General features: G+C 40.8%; 1 protein-coding gene across 1 annotated transcript in view; it reads right to left on the bottom strand.

The window, feature by feature from the left end:
- Positions 1-1,677: 1,677 nt before the first annotated feature.
- The window catches only part of NT5C3B (5'-nucleotidase, cytosolic IIIB), a 197,050-nt gene continuing 184,327 nt past the window's right edge, over positions 1,678-14,400 (bottom strand). The window contains exon 9 of the mRNA XM_069634503.1: positions 1,678-2,062. Coding sequence (XP_069490604.1) covers positions 1,952-2,062 — 111 coding nt within the window. The 3' untranslated portion in view covers positions 1,678-1,951. The remainder of the gene's footprint in view (positions 2,063-14,400) is intronic.

The raw sequence follows: 14,400 nt of genomic DNA, 5'->3' as shown, positions 1-14,400 counted from the left end.
ATAAAGGATAACTTTTTGTCCCACCAGAAGGGCCTCCTTCATGTCCCTTATCGCTTACTACTCTCGCCAGATATTCACCACATTCAAAAAGTCCTGAACATCACTGCACACTGAAGTATGAAGTTTCTTGCTCAAGCAAAACCGATGAAAGGCATTTCTAGAATACTTTCACTGGCATTCTATTCTGCCTCTTCAACAGACCAGGAATCCATTAACCCAACTCCATATATGCGTCGGAGGCTCCTGTCAGTCTGAAAGGGAAACCAGTCAAGAAAAACCATCTCCCGTTTGGCTTAACTTAAATCTGCATTTCATGCTTCTATTCGTGTTCTTGGTCAATTGGCTCCTTGTGACTATCTCTGGCTCAACTTGGATGGCTCTTTTCATAAATGTCTAAAGTTGAATTTTGTTTATGTTTGGTGTTTAAAGCACTTTATGGTCTTGCTCCTCCCTACCGGTCCTGGCTGGTCTCTTTCAATCTTCCTTTGTGTCCTCTTTGGTCTACCTCCCATTTACGTCTTGTAGTCCCCTCTCCTCCTTGTGCCCAATCTCGCTTCCAATCTTTCTCTCTCCTTGCACCTTTAAATTGGAATACTCTCCCTCTCTCGCTCCGATCTATTACCGTTTAACTCCTCCTTTCGGGCTTTTCTACGCTCTCATTTTCTTTCATCTGTTAGCAAGGTCCTATTGCAATTTTGAAATACTCTCCGTTTAAATATTGATCCCACTGTTTAAACTGTTTTTTTAATTCTATGTACAGTGCTTTGGCGTAAGACGCTCAATAAAATAAAATACAAACCCGAGGACTGAGTCACAGAAGGGAACAGCAGACAGGCCAGGATCTGTGGACAAAAGCAAACCCCAGCAAAATGTGAAAACCCAGATAAAGGGTTCAACGCCAATGCAGTGCGCGGTGAGAAATGGGGAGAACAAGAAACTTTAGCACAATGTGATGTTGCCTGGCAATGTGTGCATGCCAGAGAGGTATTTTTCTGCCTGTGATGCCCAGAGTGTGGAAACGTTTTGCCCACCGTCACAGAAAGGAGCCAAATTCAGGGTGATGTATCATCTTACATCCCCATAATTGGAAGGCGCACATGTTTTTGGCAGAGTACATCTCTACTTGTGTTGGCGCCGGTGCCAAGATGTTTGGGTGGAATGATGCAACATGATAGAACAGTCTGCCCTCTGAAACACGAAAGCAAAGTAGTTGTAAAAGGTTCACATACAGACCTGCTCTGTGGGCATGTCGTTCACAAACTGGAGGATCCTGTTCATACACATCACAGTATAGCAGTAGAAATTCCTCAATCTTGTCCGTGCTTGTAAACTCAGCCACGGTTTAGAAACCAATGACAAATTGAAACTCTGGTCCAGAAATGTGTATTTTCACACAATTGTGATTCATCATCATTCTTCATGCTGATCAGAAAGGCTTCCAGCAAGGTCCTTCCATACTCGTGCCAACCACCAAAATCCCTATTTGCTCATAAATAATTTCAGGTATCGCAAAATAAAGTTCACCCCATAGTTCCCATGTCAAGAACACAGTTTCATTATATTTCCCACTTGTTTACTCCCCAACCCTAATCATGTTCTGCTAGTATGCAAACTGTGATCATGCAAAAAGCTCTCTAGACTATTTTTCTTTGTAGATAAAAAACAAATAAAGACAAGCCAGGTTAGTCATTTTTAATATTAAAAAAGAAAGGTCACCTTATATTTTTACAAACAAATTAAAATGCAGTGGAAAAAGATTATTTCTCCCTTTATATATGAATTTGTTTTTTAAAACACTGTGCCAAAACTACACTTTTGAACAGTGAGGTACAAAGTGTGAAGTGCTACACAAGTGCCACTTGGAATATGATGTTGCAACATGGTCATCCAACAGATCGGGTGCCAGGATCAAGCGTGCGTTTCAGACAGCGGAAGAGACGGGCCCCTCAATTCAGTTCTTGGCACCGATATTTTTCAAAATTCCGTTGACTGCATCCAGGGTCTCATCCTTCTCGAGAACAATGTCATAGGCATCCAAAAACATCTGTCGCTGCTCCTCAACCTGCAGTTTAATGATGCAAGATTAAAAATAAACTCTTGTGAGTAGGACATGTTGAAAAGAATTGGTCTTTTAAGTCCAAATACATGTTTTTCAAAGAAGATGTGACTTCTACCCTTATCATGTTGACCAAATGGTGACAGCGTCTGTGCCAAATACTGTGAGCACTAAAATCACTTATTTGTATGCACAGATTGTGGTTTATCTTCCATTTGGGGGGCTACAAAGGGTGCTTCTGTTAACCAGATTGCTTAATCTGTATGTAAGGATGTTGTTGCGATCTTGAGTGCTAGTAGTACATGGATGATACAAAGATTTATGTCTCCTCAGGTTGCTGGAAGAACAGTTTGTTTTATTTAAATCCAACTTAGTAAGTCTGATGAGTTTTAGGATGAAAGAAGTGGCTGCATTCAAACATCAAAAAAGATAGATGTCATGATCTTTAATTTATGAGTCATGGTTATCCATATTCTGAGGGTGCACAAGTGTTGTTTGGCCACTGGCTTGAAATGCGATCCACAATAATGGCTGTGGCCAAGATAGTTTAGTCCCATCTTGGGGTACTGAAAATACTGCAGCCTCTCTCTCTATCCGGATCTTGTTCTTGAATCAGTGGTGCAATCACTGGTTACACGCTTTATTTATTTACTTATTGCATTTGTTGTACGCCCAAACCCAAGGTTATCACGGCGTATATTACCAGTATACCTGGTCTCGATTGTTGCATGTACAGAGAATTGCAATGGTACAGTTTAGTTACATAAAACGAGAAAAGAAAAAAGAAGACTTTGTTAAATGGTAGTTAATTGCAGACTTGTTACTTAGATGAACTACTTTGTTACTTGGTGGACTATCAACACGATAGTGTTAGCTCTAGTTACCAATAGACACAATCATAAATAGTTACATAGTGAATAAATGTACAGTCTTGCATGCATAACCAGGAGGGGTTTTGACAAACTTTGTACGGGCTGTGCAAGGCTCAGCTGTTGTATTACTATGTATCTGTTGTCGAATTAGTATTTGTTAAAGAGCCAGGTTTTGAGGAGTTTCTTGAATTTGTTAAGGGAAAGCTCATTACTAATATTTGCTGGGAGCGAATTCCGAATTCTGGGGGCTGCTACAGGGAAACTGGAACTGCCTGTTCTTGCATTCTTGAAGCGAGGGATGTGTAGATGTGTGTTTGCATTGGATAAAGAGCTCTGGTTGTGGTTTTACAGCTTAGGCTTTTGTTGAGATAAGTGGGGCCATTACCTGAGACACATTTATGTGTAAGGGTGAGCGTTTTATGGAGTATCCTGGCTTCGATGGGTAGTCTATGTGCCTCTCTCCTGTGTTGAGATATGTGTTCTCTTTTTTATGCCTACAGCTGCTCTTAATGCTTTGTTCTTGAGTAGTTGCATTTTCTTTTATATTTGTTTTGCAACTCTGCAATGTTGCCCTTTATGTACAATGGCTGCTTGGATTTGCACGGAAGGTTCAGTGAAAGCCAAATATGCAACGAGACAGCAGAGAGGTGCTCCTAACTCGAGCACATTATTCCCTACGTCCATCGCCTACACCGACGACCTGCAAGATTGCCCATCCAGGTTAGCTTGAACCCCAGGGTCCACAAAATTCCTCAGTGCCATTGGTAAATTATTTATTGTATAAATGGTATTTTGAACCTTGGTCATAAAGGAAACGTGTTTACCTTATGCATACATTTTTGTATCCAAAACTTGCTGCTAAGGTTTTAAAATATTTCATTGTTTAAAATGTTTTACAAGACTCACTTATAGTGTCATCATTTATGCAGTCCTTATTGCTTTATTATGGGTACATGTGACAGTTACTATGATCATGTTCTGGATAGTGATGTTGTGAGGCCCCCTTAACTGGGAGCAAATGATACTATATAATAAAAAAACAATACTATAAAAAAGTTTTTAAAATGACGGAATCCTCCCATTGTAAGGAACTCATGGTGGCAACATTAAAGGCAGACACAAGTCATCACAGTTCAAGGGTTTTTATTAAATTGAATATGCAGGTTGGAAAAATGCCTAATATGAACCTAAAGCTAAGATGGGAGCAAGCTACAACCATCTAATGAAAAATAAGGCAGACCTAGTGGCGTCTTGTCAAACAACAGGGCCTATACTAAAAAAAACTATTGCCAGTTCGTACAGCTAAATACAAAAAGAGTGTGGGATAATATTCACAAGAAAAGAAGTGTTCACAAATGATAAGTCAGGATTGGGTAACCAGGCGTCTCCCTTCCCCACTTTTTGAGCACAGGACAATGTGTGATTCCTGAGCACAGCACACTCTCGAGTGTTCTCAGCATGAGACAACAGTTCCATTCTGGACTATCTGGACCGTCGATGGTCAAGACTCTTTTCTCTTAAAAGTCTCTTGCCTTCAAGGACCTGATGTATTAAAAAATAACAAATCAAAGTTCCTTTTTTACATGGATGTTGGGTGATGACTTTTCACCCCTGGATCCCCCTCTTCCGGCTCAGACCCCTCTTGAACATTAGCCTCCCTCTGTCGGGTTCACTATGGCTTTCCTTGCATTCACATATCTTAATGTCTTTTTTTTTAACATTTTACTGTAGACATCCCTCGGCCGGGTTCACCTTTGTCAATACACTGTTCATCGGGACTTTAGCCTTCCCATCGGCATTCCTCTGTCGCGTTCACTCTTGCCAACTTTTATCATTCACTCAATTTCTTCTACTTTCTTACGAGTCGGGATTCACTTCCCTTAACTTTTCAACTTCTGCCGGTCAAAGACTTTCGACTGTACAGAGGATCTTACTAGACCCCTGTATGACCACTTTGACCCCTTTCTACCCCTGTTCCCAAGGCCTTCTGGTAATGGTATTTTCAACAATAGTGTGATCACCAAAAGTGTCTTGAGTGAGAACCCACGTGGGTCGGGATCTCTCTGAAGCTGGTTTCCCCCTATCGTATTAACAGTTGTTTGTACTTTTCTTCAATTAGCCGTTTGCTACTTTTGCTCAACACAGTTCAGTTTCTTATCGGATTTCGCCTCAACTCACAGGCTGTGATGAACCGCCTGGCTTTTCTTGTCTTCTAAGTGAAGAACGGTAGCATGATGGCAAGCGCCTCTCCCTGGCTTGGTTATCAGTGGAGGAGGGCCCCGTGTACTGTCGTCACCTGCTGCAACACATGCTGGCTATTGTCTGCGGTTTTGCGAAAGGGAGGAATACCGCTTCTCGTCACTGGTTGTCTCTCCCCCACTCCCCGAAGACCCCTCGGTGATCCTCCTGCACTGGTCCACCCAAAGGAACTGGATCCAAAAAGCGATAGCCGTGTCATGGCCACCAGGATGACAAGTCTGTGAGGACTAGTGGGTGAGACACCCTTTGGTCTCTCGCACATGACAGACATCTTGCTCTGCTCCTTGGCTCCAGGTACAGTGTGTCTTCTTTGACCACCTGCCGCAACCATCTTTCTTCTAAGTGATTGTTTCCCATTCTGCGGCCATCCTTCCCGGGTGGAGCATGTGGGGCACCGGCAAGATAGAAGGAATGTCCCCAGGGATCCGTCATCCAGGTGGCCAGGACACAGCCATCGCTTTTGGATCCAGTTCCTGGGGGTGGACCAGTGCAGGAGGATAACCTGGGTGATGGGTCTTCGGGGAGTGGGCCATCAGATGGTGAGACGCAGTATCCCCTTCCCTGTAACACCTTTACCCCATCCTACCAGGTAGGATATTTAGGAACCCTACCGCACCTCCCCCCCTTTTATAACACAAACACTTTCTCACAGATAGCCCGCTATGAGGGGAAAACACCCAAGCAGTATACCTGGCGTGTCCCAATACAATGGTCAGGCAATTACTGATCATCAAACATGGATAAAAGGTGGAGCACAAGAGTACACTCTGAGGGAGGCAAGGCTCACGAGGAAACCGCAGTTTAGGGACGGCAGTTAAGCAGAGAGGAAAGACTGCAAAACAGAAGGGGATCGCAAGGAGGGAACTTCCCTTGACGTTTTCAACAAGGAACCGTTACTTTCCAGAGACATCAAGACTAGAACGCATAAGACCAGGAAACCAGGCTAATGAATCCTGCATCGTGTGTCAGAGATACCCGGGCCCCTCCTGTGTCAATCAAGGCAGGGAGAATCAACAGCCACTGTGGTACCATCCCTGGCTCCAAGAACAAAGCAGCTTCAGTGAGATCAACACGGCCGGTGAGTTGGTGAGACCGATAAAAGACTGGTCTGTGTTGAAGCCAAGGTTGCAAGCAGCAACATTGTATGGCGAGCACTGGAACGAACATTGTTAAAACGCGTGTAATAAGAGACGCAAGTGAAGTTGAATTGCTGATGAGCGATTGAACTTTAAAGCAAGCTACTATACCTTTGACAGAGTAATCCGGCACCTAGTGGGTGCTCAATCGAAGGTCTCTGTAAGGTATCCAGTGGCAAAAGTAGATACATTTTGTCCAAGCCCAGGAGAGGGAGACCAATTGAAAGAGAACGAATAATTAAGAATCAAAGTGGTCCTGCGACAGTTCAAGCAAAATCCTGCACATAGTCGAAAGGCTTCGATTTTGATGAAGTAGAGAATGTTTGGAAAAGTACATAAATTTGTTCCGAGCCTAAAGAGTGGGACCCGGGGTGAACAGTAAATCAGAAGTTGTATATGTGAAAATCCTGAGAAGAAAGTAAGTTTAATGTTTTGTCGTGTTGCATCACGCCCACTGAAATAGGAGACTTTGAAAGGCAAAGGGAATTTGGCACTGAAGGCCCTGATGTTGAACTTTTGAACTGCATCCTTGTGCTAGAGAATCCAGAGAGTGTGCTTAGCACGAGTGTGCCGCCTTGTGCCGTACTGGAAATGTGGGGAAGGGAAGCCAACGGCTTATCCTGACATATCATTTTTTGAACACTTTTCTTTTGCATAACATTGTTTCCCACACTATTTGTATTTGTATTTAGAAGTAAGAATTAGCAATAGGTTTATTAGTACAAGCCCTTTTAATTTTGACAGGCTCGACTAGGACTGCATTATTATTATTTGATGGTCATAGCTTGCTCACATCTTTAGATTTAGGATTAGATAGGTGTTTTTCAGACCCAACTGAAGTTCAATAAACACCCTTGAACTGTGCTTACTTGTGTCTGTCTTACTGTTTGATACCATGACTTGCTTACAAGCATGGGACTTGAGCTTCTCTGGTAGGTGTCCCTCTGACTCCTCAGCTGAATGGTTACCATGGTCTCTGTATAATGATAATGATGTGTTATTTATATAGCGCCTTAATCCAAAGAGCTTTACAGGGCAGATATTTACATACAATATCACCCAACCGAAATTGGTACTCATTTATCGACCTAGGAAGGATGAAAGGCTGAGTTGGCCTTGCCGGGATTCATACCTGCGACCTGCATATCTCACTCAGATCACAGCAGCGAGCGCTCAACCCGCTGAGCTATCTTACCGGCAAGATAGAAGGAATGTGACTTATACTTACATTTGCACCATAGCTGCATTGGCCATATTGGGTGTGTCCCATTAAACCCTATGGAAAATCTCTTTAAAATGCTCCAAAAGCGACAGTACAATTTACTTACCAACACTACCATTGTCCCGCCTTGGGGGCCTGTACTTTTCAGAGCAATGTTCGTGTTTTCAAGTTATTCCAGTGGTTTGAATTTGCAATTTATTGTGATAAATCATTGCTTTACACACTCTTATGCCCCTGTAAAGTAGCAAGAAAGACAACAACCTGTGTAATCTTCCTCCTACAAGCTTCAAAAGGTAACTGGGATCTAATAGAGATCATATAGTGTTTTCTTGAGTAACAATTGTATTTCTTCTACTTCCTTACCAAACCTTCTATAAGCATTTTTGGGTTGGAAATCACAGCTCACCACTCCTACAAGTCCTCTAAAATAGAAAGTGTTGCACTGTTGGTATTATCAGATTTTCTACTAACTTTAGAAAGGTTGCTGGCTTCTGTGTAGACCCCTTTATTGCTTGTATAACACTTGTAAACCTACATATCCTTTAAATACTTTCCTAAAGAGTATATTTTTCATTAGGTATTGTCAGGACTGGCTGGGTTAGTAACAGGAAGAGTAACAGGATTAACATTGTGCTTTCAGAGCTGGCTGGGTTAGTTGTGCTTTCAGAGCTGGCTGGGTTAGTAACAGGAAGAGTTTGTACATAGAATTAACATTGTGTTTGCCCAAGTCAAGATGGAGCGAAAGAAACTTAGTCTGATTGGTTAAAGGAACAATGAGATGTTTGGTTTGCCTGATTGGTGGAAAGGACAATGGGTTTGATTCTTGGGAGGTGAGCAAGATTCTAAACTGCCTTTCATCCATAGAAATTCAGTGGCTGGTTGTACATTAGTTAAGCTCCTTAAGTAAGGCCTTTTCAGAGCTCAGAAAATCTACCAAAGAAGTAAGAATATCGTTAGCTGATCCAGTTTGAACAAGAAGACATCAGGTGGGATCGTTCTTTTAAAGATTTTAAGATTGTCACAGTGAACTTTCATTTTCTTTTATAAGAAAACTTAAAGAGTTAACAAGTTTCAAAATTATTTGAGAAAAGAGACATTTACAGTTAAAGTTATTATAAGGAAAACAAGCTTGAAGATTGTGCGTAGAAGTTTAAAGTTAATTAACTGCGTGTAATGTTCTTCAAGACTGTTTAATGTGTGCGCGAGCTTGCAAGTCGTTTACTTGTTTTTTGAAAGCGCGCGAGTATTCAGAGCGATAGAGCGCGTGCCCAAATGAATTGCGCGAGTAAATTTTAGCGCGTGTACATTTTTTACGCGAAAGACGTTTCATGGGAAAGCGCGCGAGTCCATTTTAATTAAGCGCGAGTTGTTTTTAACGCGTGAACTATTTTACGTGAATTACGTTTTCTTTCTCCGCGTGAGTTCGGTAGCGATAGAGCGCAAGTCCATCTAAACGAGCGCGTGTTATTTTTATCGCGTTTACGTATTTTTTCACACACGCGGGTTAGGTAAAGAATCGCGTGTGTATTTTAAACGTGAGGACAATTCTTCACGTCTTCTGATTTCACGTGTTTTACGCACACGCTTATCAAGGAAGAAACTATACGTTCTTTGTGTAAATAAGGAAATAATTCGCACGCAGAAGGAAAGCAGCATTCCAGAAAGTTAAAGAATATTTATTTAATGAAATTTATGCAAATGGAATTCAATACTTCAGAGAAAGACTGCATTTTATAAAAGCATTAAAAACTACATAGAGTTATAAGAACTTTGAAGCAAGAAGAATATCTAGTTCTGAAAGGTGTTTGCAAGGGCCATCACTTTAGGATTCTAAAGAGACTTGAGTGGCTTGAACTATATGCACTACACAAGATATTATTTACAAGATATTCCACACAGATTATTAGCCTCTAAGTCTTTTACTGAGGTTTAAGAGCTAAAGAGTTCAGAGTTTATTTAGAATAATTTTAGAAAAGAAGTTTATATTATCATATAAGTAACCAGGTGTATTTGTTTACCACAGATACCAGAGCCTACCAGACGGTTGCAGGGCTGCAGTGTCTCCATTGTTATTTTCTCCAAATTCCTCTTTCCCTTTCTTGGGGTTTTCAGCTCAGCTTATATTTAAGGGTTGAGAGGTGACTCCTGGTGAGGGTCTGTGGGGCCAGCATCAGCTCCTGTGGAATTCAGTCAAGCCGGACCCTGACAGGATGAAAGGCCCACGATAATTTTTTCCACCTGAGCTGATATGGATTCCACAGAGGCACTAGCAAGTTCCATAAGGGACATGTTTTCAGAGTTAAGGGAGGAAATGAGGGCTGTGCGAAAAGAAAACCAGGAATTACAAGTCAAGTTTGAAGAGTTAAACTCTAAGGTTACCCGTAAGGGTGAAGAAATTTCTTTGGAGTCAAGAGATTCAGAGGATCCTAGTAGAGAATTACCAGTGTTAATTAGAGAGGATTTGGGTGAAGGAACGAGTTCTCAGGGAAGAAGTAGGGGAAGTTTGAATATACCTATAGGTCCAGTCCCCTTAGCACCCCCAGAGCGTTTTGGGGGAGATGCCAAGAAATGCCAGATTTTCCTTACACAGAGTGAACTTCATTTCCTTTGTAGACCTGAAGCCTTTAATACAGATGCTTCTAAAATAGCTTTTATGCTGTCTTACCTTACTGGCGAGGCGGCAACTTGGTCAGTATTATTAGTTGGTCAAGAGAATCCTATACTAAAGAACTTGTTAGCCTTCAAGTTAAAATTTAAAAAGATGTTTGACAGACGCCAATTATCTCAAGAAGTTGATGGAGAACTATTAGAGTTAAAACAGGGAACCAAAGATTTAGTGTCTTACATCACACAGTTCAGATCTTTAGTATTAGAGAGCAATTGGCCAGAAGAGAAGCAATCCTCCTTGTTCTATAGAGGCTTGAAGGAGGAATTGAAAGATGCCTTATCTACAATTGTTAATAGACCCACTTCATGTGAGGATTTAATTAATCTAGTCATACAAATTGACTATAGATTAGGGGAACGCAAGGCTGAGCGTAGAAGAGGAGGAGTTGAGCAACCCAGAGTTTTCCCTAGAGTTGATAAAGGAAGATTAGAATTTGTAAATAAAGAATTGAGAACTGGGAATGCAGAGAGAGTAAATGAAGTGAGAGGTCCTTTAACTAAGGAGGAGAAGGATAGGCGAAGACAGAATAATTTATGTTTATATTGTGGGAAATCATGACATTTTCTTGGAAATTGCCCTTGGTGTCCAAAAACGTCTGCATCTACTAACAGCTCCAGAAATCAGCAAGTGGCAAATACAATCCAAGCAGCGGTACCACATATTACATTGAATGTATCCTTGTATATTAAAGAGGAATTAAAGGGAAGCGGTCCAGTAGTAATAGATTCTGGAGCTACTGGTAACTTCATGGATTGGAATGTGGTTAAAGATATGAATGTGCCTTACGTTGTAAAAAATATACCAGAGTATGTGAGAGCGGTGGATGGGTCTCAACTGACATCAGGTTTAATTACACACGAAACAATCCCATTAGAAATGGAAATTGGAGGACATTGGGAGGAAATTGTGTTTGAATTAATTGACACTCCACAGTTGAAAATAATTTTGGGAATGCCTTGGCTGACGTATCATAACTCTCAGATTGATTGGGGAAGAAGAGTGGTGAAATTGGATTCTGCTTTTTGTGTTACAAATTGTTGTAAAGAAGTAGTTCAGGAGTGGTAATTGTTCAGAAATAGTGGAAGGTTTGGTGAATTTGGGAACTATAGTACATTCTATAGGGGCTGTAATTGGAGAATTACCAAAGTGTTACCATGATTTCAATGATGTGTTTAGTGAAAAGGAAGCTAATGAATTACCTCCTCAGAGAGTATGACTGTAAAATTGATTTAGAACCAGGGGCCCACATTCCTTGCAGTCGCATCTATGCCTTAACAGAAAAAGAGAATCAACATTTGAAAGATTACATTCAAGAAAATTTGAATAAGGGGTTCATCAGGCACTCTCAATCGCCAGCAGCTTCTCCACTATTTTTTGTTCCCAAAAAGGAAGGCACTTTACGAACATGCATAGATTATAGGGCATTGAATAAGATAACAATTAAAAACAGATATCCTCTGCCCTTAATATCAGTAATGTTAGACCAGATTCAAGGAGCCTCAGTATTTACCAAACTAGATCTTAGTGGTGCATATCATTTGGTGCGGGTACGTCAAGGTGATGAATGGAAAACGGCATTTAGAACAAAATTTGGTCTTTTCGAATATCAAGTAATGCCATTTGGATTGTGTAACGCTCCCGCAGCCTTTCAATTTTTTATAAATTAGGTATTGAGAGATTTTATTGACATCTTTGTAGTAGTATACATAGATGACATTCTCATTTACTCTAAGGATCTACTGCAACATGAAGAACATGTAAAGAAAGTGTTACAGCGACTAAGGGAGAACAAAATATTTGCTAAGTTAGAAAAGAGCCAATTTCATACCATGGAAGTGGAATTTTTAGGTTTTATGATTTCTCCCAAAGGTTTGGAAATGGATATGAAGAAAATTAAAGCAGTTGAACAGTGGCCAACAGCTTCCTGGGCTTTGCAAACTTTTACAGGAGATTCATTAAAAATTTCTCTCAAATGGTTGCTCCCATCACCAAATTATTGAAGAAAGGAATGAAATTTGAATGGAAAGATGAAGCGGATCAAGCTTTCAAAACATTGAAGAACTGTTTTACATCTGGACCGATCTTATTATACCCAGATCCTTCACAACCATTTTTTGTGGAGGCAGATGCTTCTAATGTTGCAATTGGAGCAGTGCTTTCTCAACGGCATCCTGAAACTGGACAGTTGCATCCTGTGGCCTATCTATCTAAGAAATTGCTTCCAGCAGACGTGAACTACACAATTACTGACAGAGAACTCCTGGCAATCAAGAGGGCATTTCAGGAATGGAGGCATTATCTGTTAGGAGCAAGATTCACAGTAACCGTTTTAACCGATCATAGAAATCTTCTGTTTTTGAAATCAGCTCGAACACTATCACCTCGACAACTTAGGTGGTCACTCTTCTTTTCAGAATACGATTTTGTGATAACATTCAAGCCTGGGCGGTTAAACGGTAAAGCGGATGCTTTATCGCGACAAGGATCTTCGGGAGAAGTTGAAAATCAATTATTACCAGAACCAGTGATTGCAGAAGATACATTTATTCTAAGTACTACAAAGGAAGAGAATCTGCTTCTTAAAAAGATTCAAAAGGAATTAACAGAAGAGGCGATTCAATCTTGGTTAGCGGAGGATTCTGGAAGACATTTAATTGAAGGATTTCCATGTGTCCATTCTAAAATTTACCTTCCAAGTAAGGAACTGCAAAAGGAAATTATGCAAGAATGTCATGAATCCAAGTTGGTGGGTCACCCTGGAATTCGCAAGACTATTGAACTGGTTGAAAGGAAGTTTTAGTGGAAAGAAATGAAAAAGGATATTGAAGACTATGTGAAAACATGTGAAGTCTGTGCTCGAGTAAAGTCAGGAGGAGGAAAACCATCTGGGTTATTAAATCCGTTACCAGTACCCCCTAGTCCTTGGTTTACAATCTCTATGGATTATATTGTAGATCTTCCTAAATATCAAAGTTACACTACAGTATTAGTAGTTGTGGATTTACTAACTAAAGCTGGACATTTCATTCCCATGAAAGGAGAGGCTTCTGCAAGGAATCTGGCAAAAAGTTTTTTGCAAGAAGTGGTACGATTGCATGGTCTACCAACACAAATTGTATCAGATTGAGGGTCTCAGTTCATTTCTAAGTTTTGGCGAGCCTTCTGTACAGAGTTGGGAATTGAGGTAAAGCTTTCTTCAGGTTATCATCCACAGACCAACGGCCAAACAGAGCGAGCAAATCAGGAGTTGGAAAAATATATTAGAGCTTTTTGGCAAGAAAGAGGAAGTTGGGTAGATCTTCTTTGGCTAGCAGAGTTTAGTTATAACAATTCTGTCAAGGATTCTACTAAGTATTCTCCATTTTTTAGCAACTATGGTTTCCACCAACGATTTTTGAAAGAAGTGTTGCCATCTGAGTATTCCAATCCAGAGGTTGAGCAACGATTGACTTGTATTAGAGATGGTTTAGTGAAAGCTAAAGAAACTTTGGAGAAAAGTAAGTTACGATTTAAGACATTTGCTGATAGGAAACGTCGAAAAGCACCACATTATCAGGTGGGTCAAAAAGTTTGGTTGTCCACAAAAAACCTACGTTTAAAGGGAAGAACTAAATTTAGTCCGAGATTTATTGGTCCATTTGAAATAGAAAGAATAATAAATCCCGTAGCAATCAAACTGAAATTACCCGCAAGTATCAAAAGTCACCCTACATTTCATGTCAGCTTAGTGAAACCTTGTGTGTCAGGAACTAGATTGGGAAAACCACCACCAGCAGTTTACACAGAGGAAAATGACGAAGAGTTTGAAGTTAAGAAAATTTTAGATTCCAGGATTGTTAGAGGTACCTTGCAGTATCGACTGGAAGGGATACGGGCCTGAGGAACGATCTTGGGAGGATCAAACAGATGTACATGCCCCTCAATTGATAAAACAGTTTCACAAAAGGTTCCCTGCTAAGCCAGGCCCTGGGACAGGGCTTTGAAGAGGGGGGTACTGTCAGGACTGGCTGGGTTAGTAACAGGAAGAGTAACAGGATTAACATTGTGCTTTCAGAGCTGGCTGGATTAGTTGTGCTTTCAGAGCTGGCTGGGTTAGTAACAGGAAGAGTTTGTACATAGAATTAACATTGTGTTTGCCCAAGTCAAGCTGGAGCAAAAGAAACTTAGTCTGATTGGTTAAAGGAACA

The sequence above is a fragment of the Ambystoma mexicanum genome, chromosome 13 (genome assembly GCF_040938575.1).
Source record: "Ambystoma mexicanum isolate Mex_15411 chromosome 13, UKY_AmexF1_1, whole genome shotgun sequence".
NCBI lineage: Eukaryota > Metazoa > Chordata > Amphibia > Caudata > Ambystomatidae > Ambystoma > Ambystoma mexicanum.
The sequence above is the reverse complement of the archived record's forward strand: the minus strand, read 5'-3'. Positions and strand labels throughout refer to the sequence as shown.